This window comes from Cyprinodon tularosa, unplaced genomic scaffold, assembly GCF_016077235.1.
Source record: "Cyprinodon tularosa strain WSP-4 unplaced genomic scaffold, ASM1607723v1 ctg686, whole genome shotgun sequence".
In the NCBI taxonomy this organism is placed as follows: Eukaryota; Metazoa; Chordata; class Actinopteri; order Cyprinodontiformes; family Cyprinodontidae; genus Cyprinodon; species Cyprinodon tularosa.
The window spans coordinates 268,584-289,618 of NW_024039436.1; the positions used below are offsets into that span (position 1 = coordinate 268,584).

General features: G+C 39.0%; 2 protein-coding genes across 2 annotated transcripts in view; one reads left to right on the forward strand and one right to left on the reverse strand.

The window, feature by feature from the left end:
• The window catches only part of fars2 (phenylalanyl-tRNA synthetase 2, mitochondrial), a 181,619-nt gene extending 170,814 nt beyond the window's left edge, over positions 1-10,805 (reverse strand). Inside the window, exons 1-2 of the mRNA XM_038267814.1 lie at positions 10,675-10,805; positions 3,920-4,082 (exon numbers count right to left, since the gene is read on the reverse strand). The gene's annotated coding sequence lies outside the window, so the exon portion shown is untranslated. The remainder of the gene's footprint in view (positions 1-3,919; positions 4,083-10,674) is intronic.
• Positions 10,806-10,899: 94 nt separating this feature from the next.
• The window catches only part of LOC119771707 (LYR motif-containing protein 4B), a 50,134-nt gene continuing 39,998 nt past the window's right edge, over positions 10,900-21,035 (forward strand). The window contains exon 1 of the mRNA XM_038267815.1: positions 10,900-11,049. Coding sequence (XP_038123743.1) covers positions 10,949-11,049 — 101 coding nt within the window. The 5' untranslated portion in view covers positions 10,900-10,948. The remainder of the gene's footprint in view (positions 11,050-21,035) is intronic.

A 21,035-nucleotide genomic window follows, 5' to 3' on the forward strand; every position in this document is an offset into this window, starting at 1 on the left:
TCTCAAAAAACGTTTTTGAAGATAAAAATCTAAAATAAATAAAACAAAATAATACTGAAGCAAAAACAGATTTAAAAAGTGAGTTTTAGTTATCCTTAAAAAAAAAACTGTATTTGAGCAGGTAGATAAGATGAACAAGCCTTAAAATAAGATAATTATTGATTGAATGGTCGACTTTATTGATCTCACAGTGGAGAAATAAACTCGTTAAATCCGCTCAATAGTCAACGGAAAAGGTGCATGGGAGTCTATACATTATATATCTATTAGATATTATGCACTTAAAATAATATGCCTATTTTAAAGCTAAAATATCCGATTCTATTGGCAGTTTGTCTCCTATTTGCTCAAATCAAGTGAAAATACACCTATTTTAGGAAAAATGAATCAATAAAAATCAATCCACTGGACTTTGTTTCCCATACCTGTCTACGTCTCTGAAAGGAGGGTCGTTAGAGGGAATAGTTGGCCTGACCTTGTCTGTTCAGCCAGGCCAACTATTCCCTTTAACTGTCAGGAATCCAGTTTGTGTGGTCTGTTTTTGTGTTTCCTTTCCTCCTCCACCAGGTGGTGCCCCGTCTTCATTGGGTCTCCCTGCACACCTGCAGCTCATTGCCTCATTATCTTTGGGGTGTTATTAAGCTGCTGACTGCCACTACCTTTGAGGCCAGAGCGTATGCCAATACAGGAAAGTCATCCTGCAAACTGGATTTGTTCGGACCTTCTCCTTCTGGAAGGTTCAATTGAGCTTCTAACTGAGCTGGGGTTCCAAGCAGGAAGTTTGGATCCATTATCCCCAAGAGCTCGTTTGAGCTTCACACCGAGCAAAGGTTTCATCTGCACCGCAGCCCGTTCAAGTACCGCAGGAAATCTGAGTGACAGTCAGCTTCTCCGTTCAGGAACAACTGAAGTCTGAGTAAACCCCGTCCGTCCAACACCAAACAAGACAATCTCTGGAACCTTCCCTCACAGACTGGATTCCATAAAGGACACCTTTAACATAGTCAGGTATGGGGCATTGCAGGCTAACAAAGAAGCCAAACGACCCCCATTCCAAAGGGGGGGACCCGTTCATCCGTTTCTATTTGCATGTTTTCTAAACTAAAACCAGGCTTTGTTGGGCTGCTGGATAAAACCTGGAACTAAACGCTATTTCTGACATTTGGAATTGAAAAAGCTTCCTGAATGGAAGAGAAACATCTTCAAACTTGGAAACAAAGTCCAGAAGATTGTTTTTTTTACTTTTTTTTGGAATAACTATGACCTGGATGACTGAGAATCTTCACCGGCAAATTTGGAATATAACTTTAGTTTAGGGATGCAACTAATGATTATTTAGCAAATCGATTTTATATGAACTGAAACCAGGTGAAACTCAAACGTTTCCTCTTGAGGAGTTCTGGATAGAGCAGACTGACAGATGGAATTTTTTTTATCTGAAATGCAAAATCTTTCCAGCTTTTTTTTTTTTTTTGGCATTACATTGCCATAACTACAGCGCAACGAAATCAACTCCGCATTCAACCATCATCCCGTGGAGGAGCATTATAGTCAGAACCATCCAGAACCAGGATCCAGGACGGATCCACGCTATGGGAACTTCATTGTTTGGCAGATTTTCTGAGCTGTGAATGGATTCAGTTTAATGTTTCACCTCATTTTCACAGAGTTCAGCGTGTCTGCAGAGCGAGGGGTCGATGGTGGAGGTGTTGTCAGACGTTATGTAACCGTGGGTGGAGGAGGCGGTTGGGGGCTCAGCAGGTTCAGGAAGACCTTTTTCAGCAACAGATGGAGGACACCCGCACACAGAGAGGCTGCGACGCCAGGAAAATCAATTGACTACCTGCTGCAGGAAACGGGTCGCAGAGAGAGGAACCCGAGGCCTGCTAACAGGAGACAGAACCCTCAGCACGGAGAAGCAGAACCACAGAGGAGAGGATGGACATTTAAAGGACAGGGGAGCAAAAACCAGAGAGAAAATAAGATCAAAGACATAAGGAAAGTGAAAAATGAGCAGGAAGTGGAAATAAAATGAATAAAAAAGGAACAGTGGTAATAAAAGAGGAGCCAACAGACGAAAAGGAAACTGGAAGCAAAGAGGAAGTGGATTTAGAGAGACTCGTTCAGATTAATAAAGTCGGCCATGACGCCCACCGCCGTCCTGCAGACTCTAACATCGTTACCTGACGCTCCGTCATTAGCGCTGAGCTCGCTAACTCGGTTAGAGGCAGAGGATCCGCCTCATTTCCAACCGGCGGAGGACAATTTAGCTTCAGCAGCAGAGGACGGCTCCTCTGGGACCAGCGGCTCACAGTCGGCTAATAAACCCGACGGAGAGCGGAACCAGAGGAGGAGCGGCCGGCCGAACCTGAGCCTCCAGCAGAACCCTTAGAACCGCAGACCTCTGGTCCTCAGCTAAAATGGCTGCAGGTTTCTAAAAACAGCACATTGAGGGACAATAAAGTGATTTTTTATTCTATTTTATTCTAAATCCTGCACACCTATGGGGGGAATTTTGTTCCATTATTCTTGCAACGAACTGGTTTGGAAAATAATCTTTGAATAGAAAATGTAATCCGGAGATGAGAAACTTTTTATTTAATTTAGTTTAACAAATGTTTTTTTTTTTTAAATCACATTTTCTTTACTTCTGGGGGAGGGTTTTTCTAAAGACAGAGAAAGTAAACGAGTTTCTATTGGTCTGCTGGACGTTAGCAACAACTGTGTTATTGTTTGCGTTGTTCTTAAAATGAAGGAAATGTCATTAAGAAAACGCAGTTTGAAAAATTAAATTTTTAGAACTTCATCAAAAAATAACTGAAAAATATCTGTAGACAAAATATGAAAAAATAAAAATAATATTTGAAATTAGACAAAAAATGCATAGTAGCTTCATCTGGTCTGTTTCTGTTTGGCTGTGACTCCATCCTGGAGAGAAATATCAGCTGTGCTGCTGCCATCAACACCTTTGTTTCTAGATGTTGGAGCTTGGCCTGTTTTCCAGTTTAGTCCTGTTTCTCTGACTGTGACTAACTGGATGTGCTCTCTTCATCCTCTGACATGGGAGCTGGCTCGGAGCTCGTCTGCCTGGCTGTGTGTTTCCTGGACGGGGCCGCCTGTGGAGCTGGTTGACAGTTGCCTTTTGTATCTATGCTTCTTTTTCTATGTCTGCTTCTGTCTCCTTGAACCCCAGTGGGCCTCAGCAGATGGCCGCTCACACTGAGCCTGGTTCTGCTGGAGGTTTCTTCCTGTTCAAAGGGAGTTTTTCCTCTCCACTGTCGCTACAAGCATGCTTAGTGTGAGGGATTGCTGAAGAGTCAATGAGTCGATGCAATCAGCTGGTTTTCCTTAGATAGAAAACTTTGAATCAATCTGACTGGATGATCTGGTTGAATTATCTCTATAAAATCCCCTTAAAAGAATAATGGAACAAGAATCCCTCCACATCTTTGTCCTCCTCCTCCACTCCACAGATGTTCTCTTCCCTCCAGGTGCTGCTGTCCTTCCTTCTCGCCAAGTTAAGCTCCTCCTCCTCGTCTCCGGCTGCATTAGCATTTTTCATGCCAATTAAAGCAGAGGTCGTCTCTGTTTACTTCCTCCACGCCGGCCTGTTTGCTCTGCGCCGCTGTGACATTAAACATAGCAAATGGAGCAAGGCGTCGGGAAGCCTCCGGCGTAAACGTGCGCCAGCGTGCAGCGACACGGAGGTCAGCGCCATGAAATATTCATCCAGAGAGAATCAGAACCGACGCCATTGTTGCACTTTAAGCAGGGCTGACATTCAGGGAGCCTCGTTCTCGAGCATTAGGCTGTAAACGGCTGCTGTTTTATTTAACACGTTTGGAAATGTCATCTCGTGTTTATTTGCTCCTTTTTGTTCCCGCTGCTGCTTTTTAATCTCAGCTACAGGTTGACTTACCCACGGTGCAGAGAAGGCCTGTGGATCTGCAGCTGATCGGATTCGGGTCCCAGACGGGGCTTTTTTTTTCACTGCTCTGGACACAGGAGGGAGAGATCGATGGCGGGGGCGCGGGGGGGCCTTGATCTGCCAGGCGGAAGGAGATGGAGACGAAAAACTCAATCTGCAGGAAACAAGCAGCGAGCGAATCAAACAAACTGATCAGGAGGAAGTGAAGCTCCTCCAACCATCCCACCTCATTACATCCATCAGGTGCAGCTCAGCAATCAATGAAACTTTGGAAACTTTGGTGCCGAAGCTGAGCGTCTATTAACCCTTCACAGGGCACTCACTGAAATACTCTGAAAGTCTACATTTAAAAATCGTCTTATTGTTTGTGTTTTTGAAATCCAGGACCAGACCTTAACTTTGGAACATTCAAACATGGATATTTAGATGGCAGAAATTAATGTCAATGTAATAACAAGAAACATCGACTTGTACGAATATATAAAGAAAAATAATAAAACTGCTTCTAAAAGAAGTGAAAGAAACACATTTTTAGTCCAACATACCCTTAGAGGCATTAATGCTGAAACTGGAACTGACATTTTTTAGTTTATAATCCTAAATAGAATTGTTAATGAGGCTTATAAACTTTTTAACTTTACTTTTTAACTTTTTAATTAATTTTCTACTTTTTTAACTTTACTTTACTTTTAAATGAGCTTTTTTTCTCGACTTTTTTTTTTTTTTTTTTTTACCTTTTTTCCTTGACTTCTTAACATTGATTTTCCAACTTAATTTCCAGTAGGTAATCTATCATCCAAGGGCTCATCTAATTGGTCAAATGCAAAATAAGATGAACAGCCATGTAGCAGCATCTACACTACGGGTGGAACGGTTCACAAAATCCACGTTTCGGTTCGGTATATGTTGATTGTTACACTGGAAAAAAATCGAAATCTAGATAAGTTGTTTTTTCTTAAAATAAGTGTACGGTATCTGTTCTTGGATTTAGTAGTTAAAAGAGAGATTTTCCCAATGGAACAAGACAATTTACACTTACAATAAGAAAACAATAGCATTGTCTTATTTCAGGTGCATTTTATCTAATTTTCTTATTTTAAGAGCAAAAATACTCTATTGGCAAACTATCTCATTTACCTGCTCAAATTAAGCGTAAATACACTTAATTTAAGACATTTCTACTTATTTTTTTATCCTTTTTCCAGTGTACCCCGAAATCCCATAAAAATTAATGAAAAAATCCCCAAAAAATAATGGATTGTAATTATTTTAAATGATCCGCGGAAACCCTGGATCATTTCCGCATCTTTTGCTGCTTTGAATTTAATCATCTCGCACATGCTCTCTACGATCTCCAAGGAACTAAGAGCAGCGCGGACGGGAGCCACAGAAAAAGGAGCAGCCTATTGCGGGATCTCGCATAATTATTGCGAGATCCTTCAAAAGTTTTGCGGGATCTCGCAAAAGCATCGCGGGATCTCGCCAAAGTATTGCGAGATCTCGCAAAAAATAAACTTTTGCAAGACTTTTGCAGGATCTCGCTAAATTATTAAGAGATCCTGCAAAAGTATTGCGGGATCTTGCAAAAAATAAACTTCTGCGAGATCCCACAAAACTTTTGCGAGATCTCGCGAAAAATAAACTTTTGCAGGATCCGGCAAAACTTTGGCAGGATCTCGCAATAATTTTGCGAGAAAAGTATTGCAGGATCTCGCAAAATTATTGCGAGATCTCGCAAAAAATAAACTTTTGCGAGATCACGCAATACTTTTGCGAGATCTTGCAAAACTATTGCGGGATCTCGCATAATTATTGCGAGATCCTTCAAAAGTTTTGCGGGATCTCGCAAAAGCATCGCGGGATCTCGCAAAAGTATTGCGAGATCCTGCAAAAGTATTGCGGGATCTTGCAAAAGTTCTTTTTTTCCCCTCCATGTCCCTTTAGGGGTTCCGTAATATCGTAATAATCGATATATATCACGAAGTGTTTAAATTACCTTCAAAAACAATAGAGTGCATAAGATGACGAAGATTCTCAGTCATCGTCATAAAAAAAAACAAAATTGTTTCCAAGTTTGAAGACGTTTCTCTTCCCAACCGGGAAGCTTTTTCAATTCAAAATGTCAGAAATAGAGTTCCAGGTTTTATACAGCAACCCAACATAACATACACACATATACATACATATTAGGGGTGGAACGATTCACAAAATCCACGGTTCGGTTTGATTCACGGTTTCTGGTCACGGTTTTCGGTTCGATTCGATACATGTTGATTGTTACACCGAAATTCCATAAAAAATTATGAAATTAATGAAAAAAATCCCCCCAAAAATAATGGATTGTAATTATTTTAAATGATCCGCGGAAACCCTGGATCATTTCCGTATGTTTTGCTGCTTTGAATTTAATCATCTGGCACGTGCTCTCTAACCTGACAACAGCCAGATGCATGTCTCGCTCATGTAGGCGGAGCGAGACATGCATCTGGCTGTTGTCAGGTTACATGCTCTCTACCATCTCCAAGGAACTCAGAGGGGAGCAGACGATGCCACAGTGGGGGCTGTAGGCTTTGCTTTGAGCAGCCGGTTTGGAGCGCAGCGGGGCGGAGCGGGGGTTGCTGACGGAGTATGAGGGATTTCGGGGTTAGCATGACATGTTGCTGTTAGCATAAACAAAACGTGTTGCACAATGCTTGCACACTGTTGCACTTTTATCAACCACTTTCTTTCCTCCGTCATCGTAGGTCACTCTAAATGCAAAGCGCTCCCATACAGCAGACCTATAAAGTGCTGCTGGCGCGTCTTCCAACTCCTGTTCTTTCCCACTCGCCATACCCACACAATTCTCCACAACAACTGATTTTTTTCTGCTTCACCCGGCTACGCTGCTTCGCTTCTTCTTCTTCTTGTTTACTACTGGTGGTTGGCTTTGGTCGCAGTACCGCCACCTTCTGCTCTGGAGTGTAAACGCTTCACCTATGAGAAAAAGGAGCAGCGCATGAACCGAACGAACCGAACGAAACACACGCGAACCGAACCGAGACAGTCGAACCGAACTATTCTGACGGTTTTCATAAATCGTCCCATCCCTAATACATATATATATATATATATATACATATATATTTATTCAGGGCTCGATGTTAAGCGTTGCCCGATCGCCCGGGGCAAGTAGTTTTTATTGTTGGGAGAGTACAAATTTCATTGCATTTGCCCGCCAGGCAAGTGCAGTGATCACAGAAAGAAATTATTTATCACTCAGAATTACTTAAAAATCACCAATATTTGCTTAAATGGCGTGATTTTTGTCCGGGAATCTGCATGAATCAGACATATTTTTTTCGACTTGGCAGGCTAAAAAACAGCAAGGCAGAAAAATGTAAGTACAGTAATACCCCCCACCACCTATTTTACCATTTACAAAAATAAATATTAGGAACTATATTTATCAAACATTATACTGGGCAAGTAAAAATTGTTTCTGGGCAAATGAAATGTGAAAGTCGGGCAAGTGGTAAAAATCCTTAACGTCAATCCCTGATATATATATATATATATATATATATATATATATATATATTTTTTTTTTTTTATATATATATAGCCATGCCAGGGGGGTTTGGGATCAGAGGTTGCGTGAATGACTGAAGCCTAAATTTGATTTTTGAAAATCCAATACCGAAAACGGCCAGAAGAAGGCAAAAGTGCATCTATATCATCTATATCTACCACTTGCACGAACCACATTTCTTATGCGATCCATTTTTGCTGCTAAGCCTTGTCCTAAACAGGTTATAAATGAACCTACACTCAACAGGTGAACTGTTACAAAGGTAGGTGAAATTCAGTCTGGCATTTAGAGAACATTAAAATGTTTAATAATTGACATATTTCAACAATTTCAACATTTCAATACCTCTAAACTTTGTTAATCAGTAATATAATGTCGAAATACAGAGATGTTAATAAAAACCAGCAAGGTGACTTTCCCTTCAGCTCTGAACCTCAATCTATCTGGCGACTTGAGGAAGAAACAAGAGGAGGAGGAACACGCTTTCCTAAGACCCGCCCCCTTCTTCTTCTGATTGGCTAATACTGTTACTTTCAGAGCGCTTCTTTGCTACCATTGGCTGACAAATGCAAGGGTGATTTTAATTGTCTTTTTTTAATCTATTTACCGCCAATTTATCAATCCCTGCCTCTATCCGTCAATCTCTACGGAGATCCACCATCTGAAGGTTGGAATAATCCCAAAAAGCTCAACTTTATCTGAATCTATTCCCATTTTGTCCATACTGGTTGAAACCAGCCTAACTCTGAGGGGCTTCGTGGCGCAGACAGTCTTAGACACACAGAGGAGGAGCGCTGACCTTTCCTCTCAAAGACAGATGGATATCAGGAGTCAGGAAGTGACTCTGACCTTTCACACATACAGTGCTAAAGAGCATACTGTACCCCCCCACCCCATGGGGGGAAGCATTAATCTAGGTTGGACCCTGTAGGACATTTGGACCCAATGTGAGAACAGCAGTAGAGGTCAGCTGAACTCTAAATCATGATCGCCGATCAATATCTTCACAGTAATTTATAAAATAGAAAGTTTGAACAGAGCTGCTGGGATGCAAAATGTGGTAAACTGTGATATTTCCCATATTCCTGCTAAGGATTGACATGATGCTGTTTATGAAATTCAAAATCAATTTCAAACTCTACGTTAAGCACGCTTTTCAACAGAAAAACCTGCTGTTTGAATAAGTGAGAAAAACAAAGCAAAACAATTAAACAATTAAAGCAAATATTCCGCACTTACAGAATATTTAAAGCTTTTTATTGGAGGGGGGGGGGGGGGGGGGGGGGGGAATTTACCCTGAGTAACTAAAGGATCTGGATGTTATGGGGCTGCATTGGCGAATGCGACTCTGCAACATTGGGTGGACATCAGGCCTGGTTATCCTCCCCCAGCAGTTTTTCGCAGATATTTTTGATTTCTGCCCAATATTGACGCGTGGTCTGCGCTATGTTATTCCACACCACGACGCCAGAGGGCCAATCAGGAACTAGCTGAGGGTCTAGATACGGCCGAGGCGGTGAGGAAGTGGGGGCAAGTGTGTGCGACAACGGAGGGACATGAGGGCCAAAAAGAGCGGGGATCCAGGTGGAAAAAGGGTCCCAGCGTTCTCGCGCACTTCGCTCTGCTGGCTGCTCCATCTTCACCAGTCGTTTTCCACAATGGCGGCCAGAAAAAACAGAACAAGCCGGTAAGGAACGGTAAGGTCAGGAGGTGCAGCAGAGTGTCTGTGGAAGGGGCGGGGCATATCTGCGTTAACTGCAACACACGTCGACAACCTGGTTTCTGAGCATAAACCAGCCTATTGGGGGGAAGCGCTTCTGGATTGGCAGACTGGGGGGGTGGTCCCCCCCATTTAGAAAGGGGGATCAAAGGATGTGTTCCAACTACCGATGAATCATAGCCTAGTAAACTAGCCCCACCCACCAGCGACCAAAATCATTTTCCCCTGCGGCTGGTCTAGCCTCGATCAATGCCCCAGGCCCTAGAACTGGCGGGCCAATCACAACGCAGAGAGGTGTTTTTTTTTTTTTTTTTGATGCAAAATGGGCGGGGTTTTGAGCGCTCGACGACAACGCTGCACAACGCTGGAGGAAGCTCAACGAGGAAGATGAAGCGTGCGCTGTATCGGTCTGATATGGTGAAAAGAAAGCTGAGGAAAAAAGCAAAGCTCTGGATTTACCGGTCGATCTACGTTTCTACCCTCATCTATGGTCAGGAGCTTACAGTGGTAAAAGCCCAGGAAGGCTAGACCTGTTTGAATTCACAACCAAACTCTTCCGGTGTTCTTATTTTCACGGACTTCAAACGACCCAGTCCAGATAGACCTTGGAGGACGCAGCCTCTACAATCAAACACACCCCCAGGGTCATTGACAAACTTTTTTTTATAAGAGGAGCAACGTTTCAGAGGGCTGCCAAACTTTCCAAAACTCCACAGTTAATTAAGGCATGTTGGGAGATGCAGTGGTCAAGTAAATAACAAACAAAAACATAAAAAAAACAGCCTTCCCCTATTAAAGGAGCTAAGTTAGCAGGTCAGAGGTCAATCTGAAAACACACAAAACAAAAACAGCAGCGATTCTATAAGAAATGGAAAAGAATCAACGGCCTAGTCAAAGTCCAGCCTCCCACTGGTTAAAATGCTGTGTTTGGACCTTCAGGGACTCCATAAACTGGGAGAACATGGTTACATACCAGGTTAAATTTACGACATTCTTTACTGGTTTGCAACCAGTAACATAGTCAAAGTCAGGAAATGTAATAAAATGAAACCATATTTGCGTTTGAGTCAAAAAGTGGTTTGATTTTTAAGGAACGTTCTGGTTCTAGTGGATCCAGTTTGACAGGGAGGTGACGTCACAGCCTGCTATCATGGTAACTAGCTGTATATTTAAATGTTTTTGCTCTAAATAGCTGATTGTGGCTGAGCTTTAATCTAATTCAGGTAATTTTGAAGGAGCTGCAGCTCTATCAGGTGTCTGCAGCAGACTAGCTCACAGATGAACCCAAAATAAAGACTTTATGGATCAAATTAAGGCACATAAACCCCGAACCGCCGACAGTTAGAGAGCAGTAATAAAGTATTTAACCCTCATTATATCGCTGAGTCATGATAACTGCATGGTTGCTTGATAGAAGGCACATTTTAGAGGTTAAAGTAAGCCAGGCTAACTCACCTTCTGCCACTCTCATGTGTTGGGCTTCTGATTAGTCGCCGGATGTACGCCTGTGTGCAATAACGGAAATAAATAATCTATCTACCCACTTTCATCAATTTTATACAGATACAATCTAAATTATTCATAAACCTATTTACAAAAGGTTGGTTATAAATCAAATAATAATTACATTTTGCTTAAAATATAAGCTGAAGCACATCTTTCTGTTCAGGCGCTGTCTAGTTGTCTATAAATCAGGGTCCTGCGTCTCAAACAGAGCTGCGGAGGGAGAATGGTGGGTAGCATCATGGCTGCCTCCACTCGGTCTCAGGTGATTTCTCTGTACAGGATGATGCTGAAAGAAAGCAGCAAGTTTCCTTCCTACAACTACAGGTAAGAGCGTAGGTGTTGGCGGGCTGAGGGGTCCTAATGGCCGCCATTAAGCGGCTGTCAGCGGGCGCACGTGCAGTTAGCCGCTGTGTTTACTTCAGGTGTCATGTGCTGCTCCAGGCTTATGAAACAGTGGATGTTCGCTGCTGGAGGAGAACTCAAGGTTCCGACTGTTTAATGGCTCTAAAATCAACTTTTTGCTTTTTTAAGTCGTGTAATAAAGTCACGTGAACGCGCTTTAAAACACATTCAGGTGAAGACAGAGATAAATAAAACCTGCTTTAAAGCAGGTGATGTTTTCCTCTATCAGCTGCTGAGTTCACGTGTTTCTGACTTTATTTCAGCAGGAGAAGAAAGTCTTCACATAGATTGGCATCATTAGATCTTTAATTTATAAATATTCTAAAATGACAAACTTGTGTGTTTTGGTGTTTCTGTTACAGGAGTTCTATGGAGGACCAAGAGAGCCAGTAAAAGAGAAATGCAACGATTTTAAATGTAACAATAATTCATACAGTTAGAAATCTAGTTTTCTGGGTGGAGTTTATCAAAGCGAAAACTTATGCGGGCGCCATCAAATCTAATTATTAGAGGGGAATTTGGAATTTTATTTATTCCATTATTCAAAACTGCGCTTAATTTTCAAATCCTACTTCTTTTCTTTCAAATCCTGTTTTTTTTTATTCATTTTATAAACTAAGAAATTATTAGAATAATAAATGAAAAAGGAATAGAAAAAAAAATTTATTAAAAAAAAATCCTAGTTCTAAATGTATTTTTAAAAAATGTATTTTTTTTTTAAATAAATGTTATAAATACTTTTTTTTATCGAACATTTTAAAAGGTAATATATTTTTCCACTTTAATTCTAATGTCTTTGAAATGCTAAATGGAAAAAGCAAAGTAAAAAGAAGAGGAATCACTTTTAAAATGTTTGGTTAGGAGTTATTTATGAATTGTCTTTTTTTTTGGCTTTGTTTTTTTATTGGAATTTATGAATAGGTTTTGGGAATACATTAGTCAAATGGCTGTATTTGATAATAGACTAATAAATAGAATTTACAAATTCCTCTTTAATAATTCAGTTTAGAAAATCACAGATTGAGATTCAGATTGAATTTCTAGCTGAATCAATTAAATATTAAATTTAAAACTTTAGTATTTTTTTTGTTTGTTTTTTTTTCTTCCAGTGGCTCTTCCTGTCCTCCATACTTTCTTCACCGTAAAGGCCAGAAAAAACAGAATCCGATTTTGTGTCCGAACCAACAGAAAATCGTGGCATTTAGCGCTGATTGAAAGTCAACGGGCAGCGTATCTGCGACTAACATAGAGCCCAGGTCTATTTCAGTCGGACTACGCAGCAATTCAGCAGCAATTTCATGGGTCTGACAGGAAGAGAGACGTGGTTACAAAGTAAAACACATCCGCTTTGGAGGAAAATCCAAAATAAAATCTGTTAATCTGACTGGGAAAGGGTCAGTTTGGAGTCGCACATCGCGTTTATAGCTAGCAGGACAGACTGGAGCAAAAACAATGAATGACACGTTAAAATAGAAAAGTTTCCCAATGATAGGAGTTCAGGAGGACAGGAAACGGATAAAGTAGTGATCCTCTTTGAGCCTCACAGAAACCAGAATAAGGAGCAGCAGACAGAGCAGGTCAGCGCAGCGTATCTCTCTCACCTCTTTATGAAAAAAATTAGGGATGCACGATATTGGGATTTTGGCCGATATCCGATATGCCGATATTTAAAAACTCATGTAGCCGATAACCGATATCGATACCGATGTTAAAGCTGGACAAAAATAAGTAGTCATTGAAAATAGCAGTTTTGTTATCCATTTCTGACACTTTGAAAAATAATAAACTCAAATATATTTTCATATGCTGATATCAAATAGATTTTTAAAAACGCGGTATCGATCTATTTTACTTTCAGAATCTGGTGAAATTTCATCGTTCTGTTACAAACTCTCGTGATATTTTGCAAATTCTTGTGAGATTTTGTTAGTAAAATAGATCGATACCGCGTCAATATATCAACATATAAAAATATGGCAACATTTCGTGAATTTTCGGGGGATTTCGTAGCATAACGATGACATATAGCAATATTTCATTAGTAAAAGAGATTGATATGGTGTTTTTAAATGGCAATATATCAGCATATGAAGATATTGGGATATTTTAATAGATCAATATTTTTTCCCTCGTCTTTAGAAGTTTTTAGGTCTGTAAAAAAGAAGTTTTTGAGGAAGAAGTAGTATTTATTTTTTTTTTTTTAGACTTTAGAAACTCAGAAGCTGATCAAATATCGGTGGGGTGGCCGATGTCCGATATTCAGTTTTAAGGCCGATACCGATAGGGGGCCGATTATATATCAAGTTTAAACTGTCCGATTTACAAGTTTGCACGTTGTGTTTAATATGACAGGAAAAAATAAAATGCATCAGCATTTTGAAACCCAGTTGAACCATTTTCATTATGGTAAAAATCGTGTGGGAAAACTGTGTAGAATAAATCGAAATTAATCGATTTAGAAGTGTATGAATCAAAATCGAATCGATTCAGGACTTTGGCCAAAATACCCAGCCCTAATATATATATACACAAACACACACAACAAAATCCTTGGTCGTCTTTACCGTCGACAGGCTGCAGCCATGTTGAATTCCTCATTTTCCAGCCACTTTTGTTGAAATTTGCATTTCCCTATTCCCTAGCTTTTCTCCACTTCAAGTTTCTTTCTTTTCCAAACATACCAATCAACCGAAAGCAGTTTCTTTTTTTATAAAGCATTTCAAATGCCATGATAATGAATTTTAATGCCTAGCTTTATTTAACAAATAATAATTTAATGGCTTTTAATTACTTTTAATGACCTGCGGAAACCCTGTAATCACAGACAATGGTGCAATAATTTATATATTTTTCTACATTTCTAGTGTTTTTTTCTAAGCATATAAAACCTTTTCTTAAACCACTGGTTTCCCGTATCTCTGGTAAAGTTCAGTTATATTCTGATGCTGCTGCTGCTGCGGCCTGATTGGATATTAAACGAGCGTTTATTTGATCAGAACCTCCTGCAGCCCAGCGCGACGTAAACCATCCAGCGTCAGATCTTTCATTAATGTCGTCCTCTCCAGCCTCAGCGCTGCTTATCTGTTCCCTCATTATCGCCGTGGAAACATCCCAGAATGACGTCGTTAGGCGTCCTGTCAGGAGGTTTCTACATCTGATGGTCGGTGCAGCTGTAACTGATCAAAGCAGCAGAATCTGTCTACGGTTTGGAGCTGACCTCTGACCTTACAGCTGATGTCATCAGCCTGACTCCGTCTGATTGGTTCATGATGGACATGTAAGGTTATCTCTGCTTTACCCGTTAATCAGAGACTCTGGCTCTGTTCAAATTTATTGGCTGTGTCCTCCGAAGGTCTGGTCGGATTCCATGACTCCTAGTTATGCGACCTTAAAATGTGTCCTTCTTTTTGCCCATTTTGAAGGACTGGTCTGATGTATCCTCTATCCTTGGTTTTCAATCTGTTGGATTCAGATCAGCTATGATCCAATCAGTGGTTAGTTTAACCTGGTTCCTCTATAGCAGAGGTTCCGGATTGGCTGACCGCAGTCTGGATCCAGACCCAACCTTATTTAAAACATTTATAAATTACCGCATATTGTCAGATGGCAGTGTCTAATTTCACTTGCTCCTCTTCTCCTGTTAATACGGTAAAGCCCTCCGGACCAGAAGCCCACTGCGAACATTAAGACAGAAAACAGAAAGAAAATAACAAACGCTCAGTTCAGGGGTTTGAGAAAATATGGGAATCAGGAAATTGTCTATAAACCAAACTGAACGATTGTTACTCTACTTAAAACACACTTTTTTTTTTTTAAACAGATTTAAGATTAAATCTCCTTTCAGATGTCAGATGGATGAATTTTCTGCTCCCAGTAAACTTGGTTTAAAGGCAGGAAAGGTTTGGATAACGGCGGGGGGGGGGGGGGGTGCTGTGAATTCAGCAGTTTCTCCAGCAGGTTTAGGTCAGACCGAATCTCCTGCAGCTGATTCTGGGTCATTTTCTGCAGCAGCTGCTGACTCACCATCACCTCCCTCAGCTTCATTTAAAATAAGAGGATTCCTCTCCGGTCACATTAGGCGGGTTTTTTCCCTGGAGCTCTTTTAAAAATGGAGGAGCTGCGTGACAAATGGTGTGAATTTTTCTGCAGGAAGAGATGCAGACATGCTGGTTTTATCTCCAGCTAATGTAGTTTAACGGCTAACGTTTCCTCTGCTGCACATTAAAGCTTTTTACAGGCGTGTGAAACGGTGTAAAGTCACTATTAGAGGTCAGATTACGACATGGAAAACTCTCCTTCAATCTGGAACGTCGGTTTGCAGCCGAGGATCATTGACTCCATCAATAATAAATGTTTTACTGTTCTTTTCGTTTTTTATTAAGATGGAATCGACTCTAAACGCTGGGAGCGGAACAGTTTTCACGTTAGAGGCAACTAAATTCATTATAAGGCATTTTATAACGAAAATGAAACAGCTTTCACATTTTAACTAGAAATTTTCAACCTTTAGCAGCATCTGGATCCTGTAGATCTGCTTCTAATCAAAGGAAAATATCTTCTCTTCAGCAGCTAAGAAAGGATTGCGAAAGAAAAATGCTGGAAATATTTTGGTGTTTTACGCCATGCTTGTTGTCTTGTAGCCGTCTGCTTCAATGACCATAGGTGGTTTTTATAACCATCGTTTTTTTCACCTCAGTTGAGAAACAGTTGCTTACATACTTGCTGTATTTTGCCTTGTTTTTTATGCACTTTAATGTACTGTATGGAAAATATGCTTCTTTATGAATACTTTATAATTCTGAAATTGAGAGGTCCTATTTTATTTTTTTACTTGAAAAAGCTAATGGAGCACTTTTATTTATAACCAATAATATTTTATTTGTACTTAGAGTGCAGCGTTATGTTGCATCATGAAGTAAAAGTACTGAGTAAATGTGTTTTTTTTACCTCAATAAATTTAAGGTCATTCCTGTTTTATTCTTGTACATTTTAATCATTAACATTAAAAGCGCATTCTTTTTACGACTGAAATAACAGTAAAGGGTAAAAAAACTGAATTCGCAAAAATTAAAATGGAAAAGACGGAATTTTCAAAAATTTAAACGGAAAAAATGGAATTTGGGAAAAAATAAAACTGAATTTTCAAAAATTGAAATGGAAAAAAACAGAATATTCTAAAATTAAAATGGAAAAAAAACGGAATTTTCAAAAATGAAAATGGGAAAAAAAGGAATTTTCAAAAATGAAAATGGAAAAAGTGGAATTTTCAAAAATGGAAAAAACGGAATTTTCAAAAAATGAAAATGGAAAAAACTGAATTTTCAAAAATTTAAACGGAAAAAAACGGAATTTGGGAAAAAAATAAAACTGAATTTTCAAAAATTTAAATGGAAAAAACCGTAATTTTCAAAAATGAAAATGGAAAAAACGGAATTTTCAAAAATGGAAATGGAAAAAACGGAATTTTCAAAAATGGAAAAAACGGAATTTTCAAAAATGAAAATGGAAAAAACGGAATTTTCAAAAATGAAAATGGAAAAAACGGAATTTTCAAAAATGAAAATGGAAAAAACTGAATTTTCCAAAATGAAAATGGAAAAAACGGAAATTTTCCAAAATGAAAATGGAAAAAACTGAATTTTCAAAAATGAAAATGGAAAAAATGGAATTTTCAAAAACGAAAATGGAAAAAACGGAATTTTCAAAAATGAAAATGGAAAAAACTGAATTTTCAAAAATGAAAATGGAAAAAAAGCGGAATTTTCAAAAATGAAAATGGAAAAAAGCGGAATTTTCAAAAATGAAAATGGAAAGAAGCGGAATTTTCAAAAATGAAAATGGAAAGAAGCGGAATTTTCAAAAATGAAAATGGAAAGAAGCGGAATTTTCAAAAATGAAAATGGAAAAAACGGAATTTTAAAAAATTAAAATGGAAAAAATGGAATTTTCAAAAATTAAAATGGAAAAAATGGAATTTTCAAAGAATTAAAATGGGGAAAAAACTGAATTTTAAAAAATGAAAATGGAAAAAACGGAATTTTCAAAAATGAAAACGGAAAAAAGCGGAATTTTCAAAAATGAAAATGGAAAAAACTGAATTTTCAAAAATGAAAATGGAAAAAAACAGAATTTTCAAAAAATGAAAATGGAAAAAACTGAATTTTCAAAAATTTAAACGGAAAAAAACGGAATTTGGGAAAAAAATAAAAGTCCAGCAGATTCCTCACTCTGAGCATCATTTTAATCAGGGCTGGAAGTTTATTCCTGATGGTCTGTTTTTTTTTTTTTCAAGGCAGAAAGAAACGATTTCTTCCGGAAAGTGAAATTAACTGGAAGTTTTTGTTTCTTTTGGTGAATAGTTTCCCGTAAGCAGGCCCACATTCAGTAGTCGCGGCCTTCCGTGTTCCAAAACCAAAACTTTCCTGCAATTTTCCGGCCAAAAAAAAAGGACAGAATATAATTAAAACAGGGATACCACGCCTCATTAAAAGTCATTAAATTATTTTTTTAAATTAAGGCCTTAATCGGCATTAAAAGTCATTAAATGTTTTATCATGGTATTTAAAATGCTTTATTTTCGTCAGATTTATAAGATAGAAATTGTTCCGCCGAGCTGCTTCAGATTGATCGTAAAGCCGCATCTCGGAAAAGAAGCTTTAGGCAGAGAAAAAGCTAAAGAATTGGAAAATGCTAACTCAAACCTTCAGTTTCACTTTCTGTTTACATACTTTAAACTTTTGATCTACTTTATTTGCAGCCGACCGTCTTTAAAGAAAAAACGTCTTTTAGAGCTTTACTTTAAGTGAATTCCACGTTTCAGTCACACGGACTTTAGAGATGTACGATATTGGGAATTAGTAGTCATTGAAAATAGCAGTTTTGTTATCCATTTCTGACACTTTGAAAAATAATAAACTCAAATATACTTTCATATGCTGATATCAAATCGATTTTTAAAAACACGGTATCGATCTATTTTACTTTCAAAATCTCGTGAAATTTCATCGTTCTGTTACAAACTCTCGTGATATTTTGCAAATTCTTGTGAGATTTTGTTAGTAAAATAGATCGATACCGCGTCAATATATCAACATATAAAAATATGGCAAAATTTCGTGAATTTTCGGGGGATTTCGTAGCATAACGATGACATATAGCAATATTTCATTAGTAAAAGAGATTGATATGGTGTTTTTAAATGGCAATATATCAGCATATGAAGATATTGGGATATTTTAATGGATCAATTTTTTTTCCCTCGTCTTTTGAAGTTTTTAAGTCTGTAAAAAAGACGTTTTTGAGGAAGAAAAAGAAGTAGTATTTATTTATTTATTTATTTTTTTAGACTTTAGAAACTCAGAAGCTGATCAAATATCGGGTTAAATATCGGTGGGGTGGCCGATGTCCGATATTCAGTTTTAAGGCCGATACCGATAGGGGGCCCATTATATCGTGCATCCCTATGAAACACCACCTGTTTCCACCCCCGACCTTCAGGAAAATGTCGCTGTTGGAACATGGAAGGCCACAACAGTTAAGTCAACAACCAAAAACCCATCTACCCTGTAGTGTGTTAAATGATTGGGTGGATCTAAAATTGACCAAAGTCATCAAAACAATTCCACATATAAAAATGAGAGATCTTGGTTTCAAACTAACTTAAATATAAATTTATTCCATCTACAAAATAAAAGAGAAATCTAAAAGGAAGTTGAGATTTACAATAATTTTACATGACTGCCCACATGGAAACTCAATATTTTCTTATCGGAACATCTTAAAAATATAAATTGATTCAGAAATATCCTGATAACAGTAATATTGTAAGTAACGAGGCTAACCTTCTTACTTGTGCCAATCTAGAGCTATTTATCTATGAGCGCAGCATGTGAACGATGCGATCAACCATTTAATGGCCGTTATTAGCGGTTATCAGTCCCAGAGAACGACTCCAGCCTCTGCTCCTCCTCGGCCTTCTAGGAGTTTCTATGGCTGATAATATGCAGCTAATGGTCGATAACAGCCACGTCTAAAACCTTCAGTTTCACTTTCTGTTAACATCCTTTAAGCTTTTGATCTACTGTATTTACAACCGAACGTCTTTAAAGAACAAACTGTGTTTTAAAGCTTTACTTTAAGTGAATTCCATATTTCAGTCGCACGGATTTAATGGGGTGTTTAAAAACAGCTCAGTTTACAGGATATTATGAGATTTTTTTGGGAGGAGTTGTTCGACATGAGCCGATTAACTTCCTTTTTTTTATAGATGAGTAATTATTGAAATTATGTTCAGAATACACATGAATACATGAATTAATTCTGCCGTTATAAAACCTACTGAGCCTCCTAGGAGGTAGGAGGCACAATCGGAAACCGTTCTATGGGACTGATAACCGCTAATAACGGCCATTTTTAAAGGGATGATAACACCTTAAAGCACCTGAAACGGCTGTGTGTACAGTTTGTGATCACAGGTCAACTTTCCAGTTGTGCGAGAATTTTCTCTATCGACCACCTCCCCATCAGGAATCGTCAGGTCAGAAGAAAATCAAATGTTTAATTTTCAGTTGACCGTCGTGGGGAAATCGCTCACAATAGTGGCACAATATTAGCTACGTTACGTCGTTGCCCAAATATCCAAGGCAGCGCGTTTCACTCTAGTGAGCTTCATGTTCCTCTTCTACTGGTTTGGCTTCCAGATAGACGAGTCAGACTAGCGCCATCTCACTGCGGAGCTGAGTCCCACCTGCTTTTTAGACGTACAGTGCGAGCAGAAAGATCGCATCAGAGCGTCGGGTCGCAGTGTGAGAACAAACATGGTGAGCTGTGAACTTTTAAACCCTGCGGTTTCGTCGTACAGTGCGAGCTGTAGCTGCGAGTAACGATTGAAAAAATCAACTCTTGGTTCTGAACTCACTGAAAAAACGATCTAGAAATAAGTAAAAATGTCTTAAATTAAGTGTATTTACCCTTGATTTGAGCAGGTAAATGAGATAGTTTGCCAATGGAATCAGTATTTTTACACTTAGAATAAGATAATTAGATAATATTCACTTGATATAAGACAATGCAATTGCGTTTTCTTATTTTAAATCTAAATTTTCTTGTTCCGTTGGCAAAATGTCTCTTTTATCTCCTCAATTCAAGAACAAATGCACTTATTTTAAGAAAAAATGACTTATCAAGATTTCGATTTTTTTGTAGTATACAGGTGCGACGGATACAGAAAAATCAGACCTTCAGGTGCGACTCAGTATTCTATAAACTAGGGTAGTTTGAACACAAAGCTGTGGTTCAATGCATTTTTTATTTGCAGGTTTTATGACCGATATTCATTCATCTAGATGCGCATTACATCCACTATAAGTTCTGTGTCGCTGTGTTTATTCTCTCGCCTGGTGGATATAGAGAGTCGACTTCTCAATGAAACTATCCCAGTTCTCTGAAATATGATCCATTACTTGATTTTCTTCTGGAAGAAACTCAACTCTGATTTTAATGGAGGAATAGAAACGTAGCAGTTAGATCTCCTACTGTGTGATTGAAGCCCTTTATTCAGATGAAACAACCTTAAGTCAGAGGATTACCTCATTGGTCGCCTCAAAGCGAGTTCCTGTGATGTGTTGGAAAGTCGGTTGGTTTCTGGGATCATTTAGTCTGCGTCATGTTGGACGGACCACCCCCCCCCCCCCCCCCCCCCCCCAGGTGGGCGTGACCTCACTGAGAGGAGTAAATGAATTAGGTCAGTTATTCTCTAATGAAACATTAAGGCTGATTAGATGTTAGTCTGTCGGAGCCGAACTCGTCTCCTCAGCGTCTCTGCCCTCCTTAAAGCGTGGCTCCCCGGCGGCTCCAGTCAAACGCGGCATCATCCTCAGCGCAGCGTGGGTGCGCCGAAAGCTGTCGCC